At 39.7% G+C, this 20,457-nt stretch overlaps 2 protein-coding genes across 15 annotated transcripts in view; both read left to right on the top strand.

Moving 5' to 3' along the window:
• Positions 1-11,004, top strand: part of LOC105014257 (AP2-associated protein kinase 1) — a 40,638-nt gene extending 29,634 nt beyond the window's left edge. For 6 of the 14 annotated variants that reach the window (XM_029124535.2, XM_029124530.2, XM_029124529.2 and 3 more), the window contains 3 exons: positions 387-578; positions 1,060-1,170; positions 6,836-11,004. In XM_029124535.2, the coding sequence (XP_028980368.2) occupies positions 387-578; positions 1,060-1,170; positions 6,836-7,665 (1,133 nt within the window). In that variant the 3' untranslated portion in view covers positions 7,666-11,004. Of the gene's footprint in view, positions 1-386; positions 579-1,059; positions 1,171-1,835; positions 5,472-6,835 lie in introns of those variants that run through there. The other 8 variants (XM_029124537.2, XM_029124539.2, XM_029124538.2 and 5 more) reach the window with 5 other exon arrangements.
• A 1,372-nt stretch (positions 11,005-12,376) lies between these two features.
• nfu1 (NFU1 iron-sulfur cluster scaffold homolog (S. cerevisiae)) lies at positions 12,377-18,352 on the top strand. The gene is given in 8 exon segments (NM_001311047.1): positions 12,377-12,446; positions 13,970-14,067; positions 15,596-15,731; positions 15,862-15,928; positions 16,013-16,130; positions 16,650-16,713; positions 16,823-16,997; positions 17,887-18,352. Coding segments are annotated over 8 exon segments (762 nt in total). The 5' UTR covers positions 12,377-12,378; the 3' UTR covers positions 17,923-18,352.
• The last annotated feature ends 2,105 nt before the right edge of the window (positions 18,353-20,457 follow it).

The following is a 20,457-nucleotide window of genomic DNA, read 5'->3' as shown; positions in this document are numbered from 1 at the left end:
TTGAAATCTCACACACATGCACGCGCACACAATTTTAAGGAAAATGTAGATACTGGTGGCAGCCTGTGGTACCCTGGTTGGCCTTGAAATCATTCATTTTAGGACACGTTCTTAAACTTCAAATGTGATACAGAGACTTAAAATAGGAACATCATCAATGGCTTTGTCCATTAAATTTTTTTGTCTCTCAATCCTAATCATAAACACCTTAAGTCTTGGGCTTAGCAGGGGACCTGCATCTACTTTGAAGATATAGGTTTCTACTTAAGAGATCTGTGTGAACTTACTCTATGGGAAACCAATGAGCATGCTTACTAAACCTTGTTATTTTTCTTCTGCTTGGGCTGATGGTCTTTTACTTTCTTTTCTGGCATCTCCTCCTTAAGACTCTCTGGTGGGGGAGGACTCTCTGTTGGGGGAGGACTCTCTGTTGGGCTGCTCTCTGCTGACTCACCCTTCTACCCCTGGGACTCAAACTGTCTCTGCACCTCCCTCATGCTCCTATGCTCCTCCTAGCTCTGCCTCCTGTCTGGATGACTTAACACCTGTCTCACTTGGCATTGCACAGGCTCCTTCTGGTAAGACCGTTTCCAGCTGTCACATACTACTCTGTTACCTGTGGTGAAACGCCTCACATGAGGTCTGACTGTGTGCTGCCCAATAAAAAAAAAAAAAATCACCCAAACTGTAATGTCTCCTTAGCTTTAAAGCTCAATCAGGCCATTATGTCAACATTTTTGAAGGCAAATACCTTTAAATTTCTGGTATTAGATCCTTAAATATTATATTACTCATTTCAACATGAACTACATCCTTTCCAAGATATATAGAAGTTTTGTGTGTTTTTTTTTACTCTTCAAGCAGTGAGGGGTAATTTAGCACTATACTGCAGATCCCTGACTCATGTCCAAAAGCGGCATCAGAAGCATGGCTTGGTACTAACACTGTGGCTGCTTTGGCTGCGTCTGTCTCCCCGCGCCCCCTCCTGCCCTCCCGTCACCTCCTTCTGGGCTGTGCTAACCTCCCCCTTCGTCACTCCTTCACCTCCTCTACCTGCAGACTCCACTTACCTCATGTCGGGTTTCCAGCCGCCAGAGGCTGGGGGGAAGGGCACTGAGGACGAGTTTGACCCCATCCCTGTGCTCACCTCCAAAACCTCCAACAACCAAGGTATGTAAGGCAGGCCAGCAGAATGCAGATGGGGTTTGGGGCCATTTCTCTCATTGATCACACCGATTTGCTGAGCACCAGAGTACTGTTCTGTATGTCCTGCCTTCTTCAACCCACGTCATTTCAAGGTGACCCTGAATGGTTGGGTCTTCACTTACCCCCGATGAGAAGTTCATTAGAGCAGCCGTTTCTGAATGAGCTGTAACATTAGATATCCCTCGTACTAGCGTGCTCTCACATGAGTGAGGTCGTAACCTTCTCTTATTGACTTTTTATTGGTTGAACGTTTCGTCAATAAGACTTTGCAGTTTGCATTAAATATTATAGGTTAGGGCGACTTGTAATATGTCTTCCTCGCAGCGTTTTTCTGAAATGCTGCGGCTGCACAAGTTTCTGTAGATAATGGCAGCTTACTGTCTTTCCCTTTCTTTCCTTTTCTTCTCTTCCCTTCATCCATCATTGCCTGTTACTATCATCCCTCCCTCTCTAACTTTCAACAATCCTCATTTTTTATTTCTCTGGCATTTCATCTCCTGTCCTTCACCTGTTCTCTACCCAATACTCTCTATAAACAATTAAATCTCCCACTTGTTTACCATTCCCCCTTTTCTCGCTTGCTTACTCCACGTCCTCCTCTGTCACTCTCTCTTTCTGGGACATTTCAGGTGGTAACTCGCGCAGCAACAGTGGCAGTTCAGAGTCCAGCATTCCCAACTTGGCCCGCTCCCTTCTGCTGGTGGATCAGCTCATCGACCTCTAGGGGGGTGGGCGCGAGAGGTCAAAGGGGCAGCGTGCAATCTTAACACGTAGGGACTGGAGAGGGGGGCTGCGGATTCACTTATGTAGCACCTGGCTGAAGTGAAATGGGCAAGCTCCACTGTAGATTCGTGAACTTGCTTCCCTGTGTCTCCTTGACCCCTCCTCCATCTCTTGCTTGTCAGATATGATGGGTTTCAATCCATTAAATCTGGCCATTGGCATTCCCATGTTGGTAATAACATTGCATTAACCCCCACCCCGGGGCTTTGTCTGCTTCTGTCTTGGCTGCACTATGGTCTTTATCATGCTTTCATCCGTCCGCCAACATTCCTCATTGTCTTTCCATGGGGGTTCAGCCTCCACCTCATACACGTACTGCTCGGCTTGCCAATAACTCCATTGTCTTTGCTGTGTTCTTTGATCATTGTTGGATTCATTGTTTCAAGTCAGGTGTAATTATGTACGCAGGAGCGTCACTGTGGATAACTAAGGTAGTCGGGTGGAGGCTCCACCCCTAGCAAATGCATTTCTGTCACAGGTCCAACCATGTAAAACAGCAGTACGTCTATTGGGTCTGGTTTTCGGAGTACTCTGTAGCAGCCAACAGACGCTGACTGAACTAGCCAGAGCTGCTTGCATTGTGCATTCAGAGGCTCCAGTGGTTTAACTGTTGTCTAACTGCTGTGGTTCACTGCTACTCCTCTGGGAATATCTGGCTGCCTGTTGCGTTTTAAGACGTCTTTGTTAGCTCAAAACGCTTTATGATGGTTATGGTAGACACTTGTTACCTAATATAGGCTATAGTTAGCTACCTCCCAAACTGCTACCACATCCATCTCCCAGTCAGCGCAGCCACTTTAATCTTTCCCAGGTAAATATTGGTAGTAAGGTTAAATGTGTACTGTTATTTTGATGATGTTGTTGTCCGAACTTTAGGCAGCATCTCAATACCTTTCTCTCTTTGGCAGAATGCATGCTATATAGCTGTTGGTCAAATGTATACCAATAAGAGCTTTATCATTTTTATTTTGATTGGTGCTTTTCTTGTCAGTGGCCTCTTGGCAAGGTTAGGAAATATAAATGTGAGAGAGATGCCTGATACAGCTGAATGCAGTTGTTTGGAGTCAGCTGATATTTACCAGTGAGCCAGCAGAGTGTAGAATGTTCAGATTGGGATTTGTCTGTTTTGTTGTGCTAATGTGGTCCTACAAGACAGGCAATAACAGTTGTCTAGTTATTTTATGTTCATCATCAGTCATTCATATTCACCTCCTTTCTGTCAGATGTACAAATTAATACCACGTACACATTGTAGGAATATCTGTCTTGTTAGGAAAGATACTTTGTGTCCCTACAATCTTTAACCTAATCCTGATCCCTAAACTCAACCCCAAAACTTAACCTAACCCCAATGGTAACTTTTACCTGAGGCAGAAACGTACTGTTCCCAACATTATCACATTATCCTTGTTTTACTATCCTTCTGGGGTCATCAGCTGGTTAGTCAAATTTTAACACACACAGAAAAATCTGGACAAATATCCATTCAACACCAACTTATGTATATAACACCACTGTTTTTGTTCTCCCTTTGTAAACAAGTATCCTAGTTCAATACAAGTGTTTCATATTTATAAAAGACATGTAATTTATCATGGTATAAGTAAATGTGACTATTGATAGTACTAGTGAATGAATGTATGATGTGAGTATTGGTATGACATATATGTATATAATTCATAACTGGAACATATAATAGGTCAATGAAAAAAAAAAAAAATCTGTGTATTCTTTATAAAGCTTTGCAGAGTGCAAAGCTCTTATGTCCCTCCTCTTTTTGACTGTCCATCTTGATCTTGTGGAAGACTGTTAGCGTCGGGAAGTGACTTACCCCATGGTTTTGGCCTAACTATTAGGTTCAGTTCTATGCTTGTGACTTACTGTAGCTTATTGAGGTATTGCTTTATTCCTGGTTTTGCCATTGTATTTTTCTGGGTTCTAATCTTAATAGTATGAAAAGGATAGATATTTTCCACCTCTTAGAGACCCTCTTCTCTCTGAGAACAGGGCTTATGATGGAAGGATCTTCCAGATATTTCTATCCCTTTCTTTCCTCCTCTGCTATTAACCCTGAAATGCATTGAACAAACTATTTAGCCTAGCTACTAGACAAGTTAAAGAGCCATCAATCCAAATAGCTGGACATTTTTATGAGAATCCATGCCCTACCCTGTAAGCACCCTAGATTTGCCTGAGCCAATTAAATACGATATCACATTTCAGAAACTGAATTGTAAAGCAAACCATATAAGTCCCTGAAATCCATTACATCAGTCTAAAATAAAAACTATTGTTTCCATTTTATGAAAATATACAATGCAAGAAGATACCCCTGAGATTTCCGCTGAGATGTTACTGTTAGAATAGCATATTTAAAATGTTCTTTACCCCAAATATATATCCATACTCTTCATTACCATATATTGCAAAATAAATTGTAAAAAATAAAAATCCTGATCTTTTATGTATGGAGAGATCACTGATTAGTTAGTAAAACTCCTGTTATTTGATTTATATTAGGGTGACCCCATTTAGGCTGGTCAGTAGTCTTTTGGTCAGTCACAATTTTTTTTTGAATCTAGCACTTGCAATGGAATTATTGTGTTAATGGTACATGATACACCTGTCTGATTTGGTTTGTCAGGTCTTCTTTATTTTCAAGTTCCAAATTATATTAAATGGGCTCCATGCAACTACTCAATGTATCATCCATCCTACACACACCACAGGCTCTCTTCTGCGTATCTACAGTAATTGTTGATGGGCTCAGGTACAAACGCTCACAAACTGACATTTGAATCCAATGTTTATCCACTGGTGAGGTGGAGGTAAATGTTTTTATTTATTTATTTATGCAAATGTCTGAGTGATAAGCTGTTGTTGAGACAACTATCTACTTTGTTAAACCAAAACAGAACTGCTGCACTGCACACAGCAGCAGGGTTGGAACAAAAACCACTTGATCCCCCTTACAGTGAAATAGGTTAAAGAAAGTATGTTTTGAATTACCATCTCTTTCCTGCATTCAACAGCACTTTTCATCTGCGTTTTCAAAATGCACACAAGTGAAAGCCATCCAGACCTGTGGCATTTCATTTAAAGTGTATCTATATATGATAAACTAGTTTTAAAAAAAAATAGATTTTTGTTGACCAATATTTTTTTAAGTAAGGGACAACCCTAATTTTGCTTCATTTTCCTCTCCGATCTACTTGTTGTACACTTCAGTCTTTTTCGTGTATTAGTGTGGCTAACCTATGCAATTTTACAGTAGTGCTCATATTATTCTTAGACTCCACAGTGCTGTATTTAGTTGAGGTCTAGCCTTGCCAGTAGCTTTTTACTTGTTGCAGTAAAATGGATGTACCTAGTCGGTTTGCTAGGAGAAACAGTGACAAGTATAATCTATTGGATTATATAAAACCTGTTGAAAGGAGCACCCAGCAAATATGCATACATTAAATTCCATATGTCAACACAGAGTTATGATTTAGTGTGTTCTTTCTATTTTATATGAAATGAAAAAAAATATTTAAAAAAAGGGACATTTAATAAACATGTAAATATGAATGTAACTTTAGTCTCCCTGGAGTCTTTTTCAGTTCTACAGTAGGATACATAGTTAAATGCAGGTCAATATGTGTGGTGTTATGAGATGATTTGAAGAGCAATAATCAATTGTGTACACCTGCAGCCACATCTGGTGTGGACCAAATTGCTTGTGTCTTGGCTCCTTAACAAAGAGTGGTTATGTAAAGTTCCTATGACTGCAATTACCAATTACAATAAAAATACAAAATCAAACAGGATATACAAAAACGGAAAGTGACAAGGAACATGGTATGTCAGGTAAAGTACAGTAAGCATTCTTTGGTTAGATGACACCTTGGTCACATACCCACATAATCCACTTCCCTAACAATGTCAAGGCTCACACTTTGTTCTGCTGTCTGTTACACCTGTAAGTCCTCACTAAGACCTCAAGTCCTTACTTAACATTGCACTCCTGCATGGGTTTAAGTGCTCTCGATGACTAGAATTTACACACCTTTCAATCAACTGGAAGGTTAAGCAACTTACAGATACATGTCCACCTACTCTATTTGCGCCCTGCCCTTTGCCCTCTGGCTGATTCTGAACTGCATCCTAAATGGCTGCCACTAACTCTTCCCCTGGAGCTGCCAGCTAACTCCTGCTACCTGCAATGCTAAGGTAAGACTGCCCCTGTTTCTGCCCTCTCTCTGTCTGTCTCTCTGTCCATTTGCTCCTGTCAGTTTATCATGCTGTGCTTAGACTCCAGCAAGTCCACTCCATCCTACTTGTTTCCACTCGTCCATATAGTTTCTGTAACTTACCAACTCTTACTGTCCGTCAGTCCTAACCTTAAATCTTCCAGTGTTATCCAACTGAAATTGTACGTTGATTCGATGAGGAGTTGAGTGTATCTGCTTGGAAGATGTTGCAGGTCTGCTGAAAACAGCTGGTGGAAAAGGTCTTTTTCTTGTTGCAGTGATAGTGCTTAGTAGTGTTGTCTGTCACATTGTGTTTGTGTTGTGCAGAGTAGAACATGTCTGTTGTTTTTTTGGCCATGCTGTGCTGGCTTGCTGCAGTTCCACTGTTGTACGGTTGTTGCTTTTTCCATGGCGTTCAAGTAGAGCTGTAGTACATGTCATCTTTGCGATTGACCTATTGATGCTCCATTCGACCAAACAACCACAGTCGGTAGTGTTCAACGCTTTGAGGTTTTTCAGTGTAATCTTAATGGATGTATACATTAATGTATAGATGTATTGTCTTGTCCATTTACACATTTTTTATTTGTATTCTTTGTGTTTTCTCTCCGCAGAGCTGAAAGGGGAGAGTAATGGCTATGATGCCCTGGACGACGGGGGCTCAGACATTCTGCTGCCTGGAGAAGGGCTCAGGGCATACCAGGGCCATGTTCACTCCAGTGATGAGGAGGAAAATGAAGAAAAAGATGCGAGAGCGGAGGAGGAGCAGGGCAGGAGAGCCAGTGAACGTGATCCAGTAGTCCATGACTGTGGTGGCTCTAGGCCTTTGTTGCTGGATTCAGAGGAAGAGGAGGAGCATAGGTCTGAATTAATCCTCCCACCCTCCCAGCCATTACATGCACACCCACAACTCTCCACACTATCCCCCCAACATTCCCCATCCTCAACCCAGAATCATTCCTACCAGATGTCCAAGCAAGCAGGTGGGGTCGATGTTGTCCCTGATGTCTTCTCCAAAGCTCCCTTCAGGATTGGACAGGAGAAGGCAGGTGATGTGTTCTCAAATGCCCCTTTCCCACATCCGCCCATTGTGGCTGAAACGCATCCAGACATTTTCTTACAAGCCCCCTTCATGAAACCGAGGACCCCCCATCACTCTCACCCTGCTGGGGTTAACCCTGTGGTACCTGAACCGGCTCTCCTGAGCCAGGTGTCCCCGAAACCCTTCCGCCCACAGGCCCTGTCCAAGTATTCCCGACACTTTGAGGGCTCCTTGCCTCAGCAGCCTGTAACAGCTCAAAGGGTGGTTTCCAGTGTGAGCCGGCAAGCTGCTGTAGGTCCGGTAAATGTGGGGCCCTTACACCCCTGGACTTCAGAGGTGGGTGCAGTAGACCCCTTTGTCTCTGCGCCCTTTCACTTCAAGGCCCCACAAGAGAAGCCCTGAAAATCCCATCATTCACTACAGAGCAGTGGAGCCAGCTTTGGAGCCCACTTTTGCTCACACCGCACAAAAGCATACATACCGCATGCTGTCATCCACACTGGGCTAGACTGCGAGGCGGCATAGAACTCTTTAAGAGCTTATCTTTACAAACTCAGATCTGTCTTGACATCGCACAAGATCACCAGTGTGCTTTTTTTCTGCAGTAGAATAGTTTAAGGTCAGTTCCAGTTTTCCCTATGTTTCGGAACTGTCCTTTTCTTTGGTGTCAGAGGTTATTCTTTGTTGTGCACAGGATTTGGCAATGCTTTTTCCCCCCACCTACAGCTGTTTGTCCTCCCATTTTCTATTGCCAACGTTTAACTTAGAAAGCTTCAGGTAGGTTTCGTGTTGGGGGTTTACCTGTAAATACGGACTGGATAGATCTGTCATCTATCCTGGACCACCTACATTCACACTATTCCCTATCGCTCTGTGAGATTCCTGGATTTCCATGACATGCCGGGTCTCTCAGGGTGATGATGTCACTACCATTCCTCTACTCATTCAGGAATTCTCTCCCTAGAAAGGCCTCATGGAATGGTTGCTCGATATCTTATAATTTCTAGTATTTTGGAAGTATTTGAGAGATTACTGTTTTAGCCCATGGAGTGGTGTATACTTTGTGCTGTGTAGGTAAATGTACCTCTAGCAGTGCTGTCATATTGGATCATTTATAATAACAGTATCAAATGCTGGATTGTTGTACATGTCGAACTATAAGGAATTGTTCAACTACATTTTAGCCTTTGATTTGACCCGACAGCAATTGTATTCTTAGTCACTATTAGTCGTTTTATAGTGCCCTCAGTGATACTTACTACAGTGAAGCAGTTCTTTTTTTGTGTGGATATACTCAAAATGTTTGGATTTAAAATCAAATGATTACAATGAGGTTAGATTCTCAGCTTTTATTTGAGGGTATGTTAATACATATTGATTTCACTCTTTTGGAACATATTAATATAATGTGTAGTATGTTTGCATGTCATCTGCATGCAATAATGGACAGAAGAATACAAGGATTACATGTAAATATTGTCTGCAGATATCTCCCCTGTCCTGGTCCACCTAGATTCACTCCATTCCTTATTTGTACATATTGACTTAACTGTTTTGGGACTTATTACCATGTTTAGCCTTTGATTGCATATCATTTGCATGCAATAACTGCCTGAAAAATACAACCTGTTGACCCCAGCAGATGCAGGGGGGGGTTATTTTTTTCTTACATTTTCTTTTAGGCGAATTAAAGGCATGAGTTACTTTGCTTTCTTACATATTTGTTGTTTTAATGGGGAGCATTCTTCTGTTGTCCACTATAGAGGTCTTGGCCTACCAGAGGCTGTTTTCGAATGCTGAGCTCTAGTGCGTCTCTTCGTTTTGATTATTTCTTAACTGTTGTTTTTGGTATGCCTAAGGTATTGGCTATGTTTCTGACAGATTACTTCAGATTTGTCACACTTCTAATGCTTTCCTTAACTTTCATTGAGTCTTTTTGGCCTCACGTTGGCAGATACCAATAACATTCTGATGTAAAACGCAAATGCTAGAATTAAGACTGACAGCTCTCTAATGCCTGCACATATTATTTGAAGCAACACTTGTGATTAACCAGAAACACCGATCAAGCTAATTGTCCCAATAATTTCAGTGGCCTGAATCGTTTCTAAATGGTCAAAACAGTATGTATACAAATACCCATAACTAAAAGCTGTGAATCTATATGCTGCCCCCCTGTTTGATTACCAATCCAAGCTATTTTAGTGTAGAGACCAAAAAGACAACTGTTCCAGTTATTACAGAGGGTACTGTGTGTGCTGCTAAAGTCAACCTTATGTATCTACATGCAAGGCATACAATAACATACTTCACTGAGGTCAGAGTTCTTTATGTTTGTCCTCTAGTAGGTGCCTCTGCTCTGCTGTATGTACTATTGTGTTGGTTTACTAATTTTGAACTAAGCCAGTTGTTTAAGGGGAATGTTTCTATTAGATCTCCAGTCTCACGATCAGCACTGAGTAGAAAATTCACAATCAGCATCTTCACACTACCAATCAGCAACTACTTCACTGTCATTCTAAGCATTCACAATCAACAACTGCAAGAACACAATCATGGTCTCAATCAGTACTTCTACACTGTACCTGCACTACTCAACATGCACAAACAGTTTACCAGCAGCAATCCCACTCAGAACATACCAGAATCAATGCAACCTTTATCACACACCTCAAGCAAAACTCACGTTGTTGAAAAATAAGTTGCACCTGTAGTGTCAGACTTTCCTACGCATGCTCAGAGGACACACTAGTTGAAGTCTACACATTGCTTTGGCATAAAACCATACCTTTGAACAGGGTTGTATTGATTCTGCAAAACAAAATGTTTTTATTGCAAAGCATTCAACCAGAAAGAACAACACTAGGAGTAAGCTACCTGAATTTGTCCAATAAAAACTGCCAAAACATTATACTCGACATAGGTCCTCAACCCTCTTCTGGGGTTTCCCAGAGCTAGCACACCTGAATCAACTTTTTAACTAATTAACAAGCCCTTACCTGTTGAATCAGGAGCTATTTCAGGGCAAAAACTAAATTGTGAGATGGCTGGGGGGTCCCCAGGAGAGTGTTGAAAACCTATGCTCTAACATGTTTGGTTGATTAGGATGAATACACCTTAGATTTAGCATTCCTCCTGGGTTTTATTTCCATCAAATGCGTCAAATGCTGATTTGGTCTTTTGCTGAATATTGTAGAATAATGAAGCACTTTCTAACAGTTGCTATTCATCCATTACTTTACATTACCTGGTGATAGTGTGGACCAATACATAGGTTTTCAACCATTTGATCCAAAGTGTAAAGATGTGCTGGAGAAATTATTCTAAATGTATTGGTGGGGGGGGGGGGGGGGGGGGGCTTCCATTGTGATTTATTTGTTCAAAACATTTTTATGTTAATTTGATGTGCAAATGAAGACCGCAGACAGCATCTGCAGCAATTATCATTTACTCATGAACTGCATGCGTTGAGATAAGGACCTTGAAAATAACTTCACAAAGCTGTTATCTCAAAAACGTAATGGCAACATTTGTCTTCATGTCTTTGACTGTCTTTGATTTGTGACTGATTTATGCAGTCCTTTGTATAGAAAAGCATGGTGGCTGATTTTTAACAGCAAGCATCACCGGCTGAACTCTAAAGGCATCCATATCAAATACTTGAGTCATGCAAAGCTTACCTTTGATGAACACTGTCATTGTATGTCCGTATGTGAAGACAAATAAATGAATGCAATAGTGGTCAGTCTGTTTGTTGCCTTAATTTCCAATGTTGCAGATCAAACTTTTTGTGTTTGTTAGTCCGCCACACCAAAAAATCAAGAGCTTCCTTTAGCTTCTATCCATGGAAATCGATATCTCAAATAACTCCCGAACATAATGGCTTGTAGTTGTATAAGCGGTTTGCTGTTGTTTAAGTTGTATTTGTCATGTAAAAGGGATAAATAAATAAAATAGGTATTATTTAATGAAATGCTTTTTTGCTGGTTCCCTCACACAAATGCAACAAAACTTAAAATAATAGTAAGGGGTGAGCGAGACCGGAGGTGGTCTTTTTTTATTATATTGAAGTTGAGACCTAGGTCTATTACAATTTAGCCCTGTATTACAACAATAATAAAAACAGACAAATACACATTAACAAAAGCAATGACCGTGAACATTACAAAATACATTTGTCAAACATTGGTATTGCCTTATGGGCACCCGAACATCTTGCTTGAACTTAATCTGTAAAACGTTTGTTGGGGCATAGCTGTCAGAAGCATTTACCTAACCCTAAATTTTAAATTTTTTATTTAACCCGGAAAAAGCTTGCTGATATTAAAAATATTTTTTACAGGAGTGTCCTGGCCAAGATGGGGATCAGCAAAGAAAAACAAAATTGAAACACACAACACAGGGAAATCAAAATACAGCAACCATACCATCCAATGCAAATAACCAACCAAATACAGTTACAAAAAGAAAATATGCACTATTTTAAAAGCACTGACAACCAAATAAGCCTTCCAATATTTCGATTTAAACACAACCAGTGAGATGACCATGCCTGACAAGCAAGACTTCAGAACGTCTTTGTTAATTAGGCTTCCCCGTTTATTTTTTATATAAGATTGTATGGAGGTTTCTGCAGTACAGCTTTACAGGAAAACGTTAACCAATGTCTGTCGCTTCTTGCTAAAAGATAGGATTTCAAATGCATGTTGGGTAATGATTATCTCTTTTTGGCCAAAACGCCAGGGCAGTAGGGGGCGGTAAGTCAATTATATTGCTTGCCAACTGCAAATAAAAAACTAATTGCTGGTTAACTGGACGTTCCTTATTCTGGACGGTGCTTTTTTTTCTTTTTTGCCGCGGTCGCATGTGGTGGAATTCTTTGGAGAGTAACTTGCACTGGATTAAGCTTTTCGTAGTTATTAGGCGATGCTAATGCTTTATCAATGTCCTTTTTGTTTTTAAATGTGACTGTTTTTCATGTTCATGGGTCTTTATTTCCTTTAACACAAGGCTCAGAATGAATTCTCTGTATTAATTCAGATACATAAGATTTAGCAAAGGACTGTTTCCGCCCCCGCTTAGTTTACGGAAATTGAGTCATTGATGATGACCTGCATGACAAACATGGCGACTCTCAGGCAAATTGGAAGGTTGTTGGGTATTTCTGGAAGAATTTCAAGACAGTAAGTTCTCATTGGAAACAGTTATCTTTCAGACTTTGGGAATGCGTGCTTTTACATTATTTTTCAACTAGACATGTAGCTAGTTAGTTAACTGAGTACACTCAAACTATCGGCCATCTGAAGCCAGCAATAGGTCTGACGCAGATATGAGAGTTAGCACCACAAAAATCACGTTATCAGTAACCAGTAAGGTTTCGACTTAGGGGTTTCAATGGAACATTCCCATAGTATGTACTTAGACAGATAATGTAATTTATGACCAGTTAGTTGACTTTTTAGTTTCGTTCGCAACTACGATATAGACATTTACTTGTCCGCATCACCTATCGCGTATCGTTAACGTACATAAGTGGAGACGGCAAAAACGTATCAAATATATCCGGACATGGCAAAAATACGGTTTACGTGTATAATCTTTGTGAACACAATTTGCCAATTGCAGGCCTTTGTGAACACAATTTGCAGATTGCAGGCCAGTTTGATTGAAGTTGAATGGCCAAAAACAGTCCCCAGTGATACTGTCATTTCAGGAAAGATATTTGCGTTGAGACCCAACGAGTTACAAGTGGTGTGCTCATCGAAATTGTTTTCTAAAACGGCGAGGTACTATATGTGATTACATTTTAACACAGGATTCCAAGTCATCTGCGAATGTTTCCCCATGCCCTTCTTTTTTTGTTGGCATCTTTGTATGACTCCGAAGTTATGTCATTTAATTTCAGATACACACTCTGACTCCAACATAATCCGGTACTTCATTGCAGTCACAAGTTGTTTGTGAAGCAGCACAAACCCTTTCGACTGTTTCTGATTCGCTACCCGCCGGTGAAAAAGTTTAAAGGTGCACTGTGTAGAATCCTTTCTCTTCGTCTTCCATTACCAAACGCAACCGGAATAGACCCTTTTTGTGTTATTAAACATCGATGACGTATTTTGTGGGCGGATCCGAACTAGTGGCAGAAAGTGAAAGTAACCTCTTTACAACATATAGGAATATGGATCATCCAATTATTTTGTAAAGTAAAAGTCGTATCTCAGATATAATATTACCGTATATTCCATTCATTAAATGCCTGCATAAATACTGAGTGACATGAGCTAAACTGTCTTAAGTATGAGCAATTTGGTTTGTTTGCATGCTAATTCTGCTTACACGCTAGCTAATGTTGCTAACATTGGTCATTGGTTGTATTTATGCTAGTAGTATAGCTACAATCTTACATATGGTTCCTTAAAGCACCGTCTATGGATAGTGCTAAGGCTTTCAAAAGAAAAATGTAACGCAAACTTCAGCAAAATAAAGTGTTAAGCATTTTAAATTAATCACACACTATACTTTGACAGCTAATGCCGAATGTTAGTGTTGGAATAACTCTACTTAGCATCATGCTTTGTAAGGCTAGCTTTTCTCTAAAAGCATGATGACATTTGAATCTGATTATCTGTTATCTAGCATGGCTGGTTCTCTTTCTATTTTGTATTATTAGCCTAAATCAACCATATAATTTTTTTTTCTCCTTTAGCCTTACTGTGCATGCAAATCAGTATGCTGGACTGCACTGGAGTCGACATAACATTGTCACAAGAAGATGGCCCTTGCCACCATTTTCAGTGGTTTCGGGTAAGTGTGAAAACAATCTAGTGTATGGCACTACCTATATGCATTCAGAAAGTATTCAGACGTCTTTTTCCACATTGTTACATTACAGCCTTATTCTTAATTAAACAGATTTCCTAATCAATGTACATTTAATACCCCATGTTGGTTTCAATCTACATTAAATACCCAATAATGACAGAGTAAAACAATTTTTTAGAAATATTAGCAAATTATCCATAAGTGTTCAGAGCCCTTGCTCTGACACTTGAAATTGAGCTCAAGTGTATCCTGTCTCCATTGAGCATCCTTGACTGGACCACCTGTGGTAAATTCTGTTTATTGGACATGATTTGGAAAGGCACACACCTGTCTATATATAAAGGTCTCATGTTTGGCAGTGCATATCAGAGCAAAATCCAAGCCATTAGGTCAAAATAATTGTCCCCTCTGTCTGCCCAGCCAAACTGAACAATCGGGGGGGGGGGGGACCTTAGTCAGGGAGATGACAAAGGCCCTTTCACACTGCATTGTTCTAAGCCCTGGGCTATTTCAGTCCCAGGCTAAGATTGGCCCTGTGTTAGCTTAGCCTCTGTCCATACAAGAGTTTGTTAGTGCTGGGTTAAGGTTTAACTATAGACTAAGGATTCACTCTGTATGCTTAAGCCCTGGGCTAACGGACAAATATTTCACAATACCATTTTACATTCCATGATAAGCTACAAATGTTATATTCTCTCCGGCATGCAAATAATGTTACAGTACATCACTGAAACGCAATCAACGTTACACTACCACGATCTAATAACGGCTTCATGACATTGGTTAATCAAGATGCCCACCCTGTCAGTATTTGCTTTGACAACTGTGTAAAAACTATGCAAAGAAAACCGTTAGTCAACCAACATATTTGATAGATTTCCATCCAATACTAGCAGCAAAAAATACTTTGCTAAGGTTTAGAAGTTATAATGCAACAACAAAAGTTTATAGAGTGAAAGGACCGAAGCAGAAGTATTTTCCAGTGTTTCTGTGTGGAATTGGGAGAACCTGTGTCATTGCCAAAGATGCTTCAACAAAGAGTGTCTGAATAGTTTTGTAAATGTAATGATTCTGTATTGTTTTATTTTATAATTTAGCAAGAAAATTCTAAAAACCTGTTTTTAAAACAGGTTTCTCTAATTAAGAGAGATACAGGATAGTATATTTTTATGAAAACTTTTCTCTGAAACAATCCATAACATCTCTTAGAAAACACATTTTTGTGGGCACTGTTGCATGCAGAAATAAACTCTGGTTTCTGTTCATTGCGTTAGTAGTACTAATTTTATGTGGCTTATGTCCCAATACTTGCGTAATGGTTTACTATATACCTGAAAGTACGTATATTACCATCACTGGCACAGTACATACTTGCAGTATTTAGTGAAACTTTGTGAATCGAGATGGTACCTATGTCTCTATTGTGCACAACGTTTTGCTATACCAAAATGTGTTTTAGCACATGAATAGCTTAAATGGTTTTAACAGGAGTGTGCCCCTCTATTTCCAGAGAGGACCATGTTTATTCAGACTCAAGACACTCCCAACCCAAATAGCTTAAAGTTTCTACCTGGATGCATGGTCCTTGAACGAGGAACCATGGATTTTGCTGCACCCCGGGAAGCCTACTGTTGCCCCCTTGCCAGGTTAATGATGCATTAGCTGCTGATACTCTGCCTCCTAACATTGTGTCGAATGGTTCGACACAAAAATAACAAGTAATTGACATTTTATTACAGCACTAACTTCTAACATTGTAACTTCGTATGCCTTTAGGCAGCTATTTAGAATTGATGGTGTCAAGGGCGTCTTTCTGGGACCTGATTTCATCACCATTACTAAGGTAACATTACCAGTTATTTATGTTTATTTAAAGAATATACTAAATCATGTTTAGAAATTAAATAATTTCTGTCTCCTTATATAGGCAAATGTAGATCTTGAATGGAAGTTGATCAAACCTGATGTTTTTGCTGCAATTATGGACTTCTTTGCATCTGGACTTCCTGTTATTAATGAAGAGGACACCCCTCGTGCAGATACAGGTATGGAACATAGACACGCAAGCACTATACAGTTCCCTCCAGAATATATGAAACACCCAAATTCATATTCTTTTTTTGTTACTTTAACTTGATATCATCCACAACTCAGATCTTTAGGTAACAAGCTGGCAAGATCTGATGTACTGTCCCTACGGTCACAGATTGGTCATCTTGAAAATGCATTATGGAATCATAAAACAAATGCAGATGTTTATAATTTCAATTTTAACAGAAATTATTCTCTAAAATTAAAAAGAACAAATTAGTATACAGCAAATCAACAACAACATGATTCCTAATATATTGTCATTCTCATTTTGGCTTGTTATTTCTCATTTTGGCTTATAATTTTTTTTAACAAACGTTCTTGTGGGCCCCTCTGATTGGCTGGAGTGGGTTCTGTAAATCCATCAAACCTATTAAAACTCTTGTCTCTGGCTGTATATTAAACATGGTTGCGCCAATTTTCTTATTATTTTTTTTAAGTACTGCGAGCAACTTTTGCATGTGTCTTTCTAGCACCCTCAGATGATGATGATGAGGTGATTACAATGATCAAAGAGCTTCTGGACACCCGGATCAGGTATTATTACATTAGCTGTACATTAGCTTTTTTGTTTTCTCTCTCTGGTGTCAGATCTTGCTCTGTACATTGCAGTATTAGTAATTGTAATAAATGTGGCTTCCCCCAGGCCCACGGTGCAGGAGGATGGTGGAGATGTCCTGTATCGAGGCTTTGAAGATGGTATTGTCAAGCTGAAGTTGCAGGGCTCCTGCACCAGTTGCCCTAGCTCCATAGTCACTTTGAAGAGTGGCATCCAGAATATGTTGCAGTTCTATGTTCCTGAAGTGGAAGGGGTAGAGCAGGTTTGTACTCTCCTTTTTTGTACTATTGCAAAATAGGGGTGTGAGAGTTTAAACTACGGTAAGGTCCTTTATTAGATTTTTTTTTTTCATTTCTTAAATGAGGTCCTCATTTAAGAAATGAAAAATATACCATTTGGTTTCCAACACCAGATTATAAGAAGAATAGCTTGCCTGTTTGTTTGGTGCTGAATCCTGTGATACTCATTTAGCTTTTTAAAATTCCAGTTTTCTTTGATTAGCCTGATATCTCCTAATTACATGCTGCAATTGTATTTGTAACAGTTTGATGCCTTGTGATTGGACAACAACAATATGGAGCTACATGTGCAACTTCAGTGAAAAACTAAAGTCACCGCATCATGATGTAGAAAATGTGCATAGTGAATTTCTTATTTAAAAAAATGTGAATTGATTTTAAAAAAACGAATTGAATTTCAGAAGTCAACGAAAATTAAACAAGATTACATACAGAGACTATTGCCTGTATGTCTAGTTTCTGCTTTCACAGGACTGAGCTAATGTTACAACAGTGGTTCCCAACCAGGGGTACTAGGACCCCTGGGGGTACTTGGCCTCTCCACAGGGGGTACTTGAAAACACTCATGACACCATAGACTTACTAGTGAAATTAACACGAGGGGGTACTTCAGGGGTACTGAAAGCAGTGCAAAAACATTTTGGGGGTACAGTAACTGAAAAGGGTTGGGAGACACTGTGTTACAAGGTAGGCAGGTGACCAAGTGGTAAGAGCATCTAACCAGTAACCATAAAGGTGGAAAAACATCTGCCAATTAGTCCTCGATCAATTTATCTGCCCTTCTTGTTCTCTGGACCTTCTGTGTAATCTGACAAATATCCCCTTTTCCCTTTCTCTTCTATACTTTCCTAGGTGAAGGATGACCAAGAGGATGTTGCCCAAGGATGAGTCCAATGGAAACTACTCAGACACTATAGACATTTCTTTTACGCTTTCCCCTCCGGCCAGCGCCCCGTCACTTCATCCTATAGCTGATTACTTGGCATCATAGATGCTTGTCTACAGCACAGCAGCGGTGATAGAACTGTGCTGTCATATTGACAGATTTCTCATAGGACTACATTGTAGAGATGTTCAGCTGTCAAGAAGATGGCAGGAGATGACCTCCCTGTCTGAAGTAGTGTTCTGGTCAGGCTGTTTGCATTGGATGGCTTCCAGGATGACAGATTCCAACTTAAATGTTTCTCTGACAATGTTTTTATCTCCTACTGGCACCACTTATAACTCAGTAAGTATTGGTTATTTAAAATAAAGAAAAAGTATTTATAACTGTGTAATGTAAATAAAGAACATTGAATAAAGTATATTAAATGATTTTAATAACTTCTGTGATTATTGGCAACCCAATCATTAATCTGACAGGAAGCTGTCCACATTTACAACTATGGTCTGGAGTAAAGCTTAAGTTAGCACTAGTACTTTCATATACACCTTTTTGTAGATGTATTACCTTTTCTGTGATATTTTTGTGCATTCATCTATTAATATGAGGCAGATTTAAAGAACTTTAGAGACACTCTTGTATCATGAACTCAAAGTAAACATTGATTTCTTGATCCTTGAAATGCTTTTAATCCCTTTACTCAGGCCAGGGACCTTTTTCATCTCTTAGGTCCTCAACTCTCTCTGTGGGGTCCCCAACAAGCTGATGTTCCTGTTATCGGGGAAATTGGTAGTAGAGCCTTTGACTTTTTATTTGAATGGTAGCACAATATAAAGTTATAAAAAAGTTTAAATGAACTTTTGTAGTTTAAAAAGTGCAATTGAAATGGATATTTTGTAATTGCAACGTGTTTTACATCTCTGAAGAAAAAAAACATGTTCTTTGATTAGGTCTTCTGTCTGTCTGCCCAATTAAGTCTAACAGGATTGTGTCTGCCACGTCATGACACTATGAAACTATTAACTTTGAACTAAATAGCTGTGCTATACAACTCCCAAAGTTCTCCATCTCATCCACCGCTAATGTACAATGCACAAGATGCTTTTATGGTCGAAGCAAACCACAACTCAGTCTATAATCCATTTATTTTCAGGACAAACTTTTTCATTTTCATGCAATAACATCAAACAATGCTATTATGTTAATTAATCTGCACCTCAATCTGTCATGTCTTAGTCCTATGAGAGACTAGCCTCCGAGTTATTTCTGTTTTTTGCACCCAAGTTTGTATCCAAGTGATACACACATATTTGTGCCAGACACGATGGTTCCAGATTTAAAAGCAATAAATCTGGAACCAAAAAAAAAGATGTTTAGTGAGTATGCAGGCCATGGAAGAACTGGTTCTGTTTTTTGTTTGTTTTTTTACTTCCAGGAGTTGCATAAAGATTATTCTGAGATGGGGCCATGCGTTATCATGCTGAAAGATGAGGTACTGACTGGAGATGAATGGCACGACAATAAGCCTGGATCTTTTCATGACCATCAGTAAAATGCTATTGTGTTTGTAGTCACCAACACCATAACCACACCACCACGGGACACTGTTCACAACGTTGACATCAGCAAACCGCTCTCCCACTCAATGTTATCTGCCCATTACAGGCATCTTGCTACTCAGATTTATCGTTGAAGAGCACACTTCTATAGAGTGCCAGCGTCGAACGAATGGGAGAATTGGCCCACTGAAGTTAGTTACAATGCCAAACTGCAGTTAGGTCAAGACCCTGGTGAGGACGATGGGTAACTGAGAGAAGTTTATCTGAGAGAATTTCTGACTGTGAAGAAACCTTTCAGTTGTGCAGAAGAGAACAACATTATTTTCTGTTTTTCGGGTAACTGTGTCTGCTAAGATTGCTAATTTGTTTTGTCCTCCATAGAAACAGAAAATAAATAGTGTGCCACGATTCTTCCGTCCCTTTTGCACACCCACTCTCATGTCCCCATGTTTAATGTTTACACAGATTATGGCCACATAGAAACGCCTCTGCTATAATATCAGGAGCATTTGCACATGTTATTAACAGAGAATGTTTTGGTGGCTTGCATGGTTTGTCTACATTTTGAAAAGGAGAAACTCTATAATACTTTTTCAAGTTGGACAAGGGGATACTGGACTCAGCTGAAATGTATAGGTGACACTGGGATATTATGTAATAGCATTATAATAACAGATAGTCGTCTAATGTTATGGTTCTACACAACCTTGTTTTCTTTGTTTACAGTGAAATTGTAATATACAGTATATACAGTCTGTATCTATGTTCTGTTGCCCCAGATTTGTAAGCCATTATACCCCGAGCAGATGTATTTAAGGACTTTTCCTATGTCAGCTATACCACATCAGTTCCCTCCACACATGCTTAAAGTGATAGATTATTTTCTAGCTTCTGGTGGAAAGTAAAGAAAACTAGTCGTGGGGCTATAATATCAAAAAGGGGAATAGTAGGCAGCTTGGAGTTGCTAGAGGGGAACATTGT

Source organism: Esox lucius, chromosome 13, assembly GCF_011004845.1.
Source record: "Esox lucius isolate fEsoLuc1 chromosome 13, fEsoLuc1.pri, whole genome shotgun sequence".
Classification (NCBI taxonomy): domain Eukaryota; kingdom Metazoa; phylum Chordata; class Actinopteri; order Esociformes; family Esocidae; genus Esox; species Esox lucius.
The sequence above is the reverse complement of the archived record's forward strand: the minus strand, read 5'-3'. Positions and strand labels throughout refer to the sequence as shown.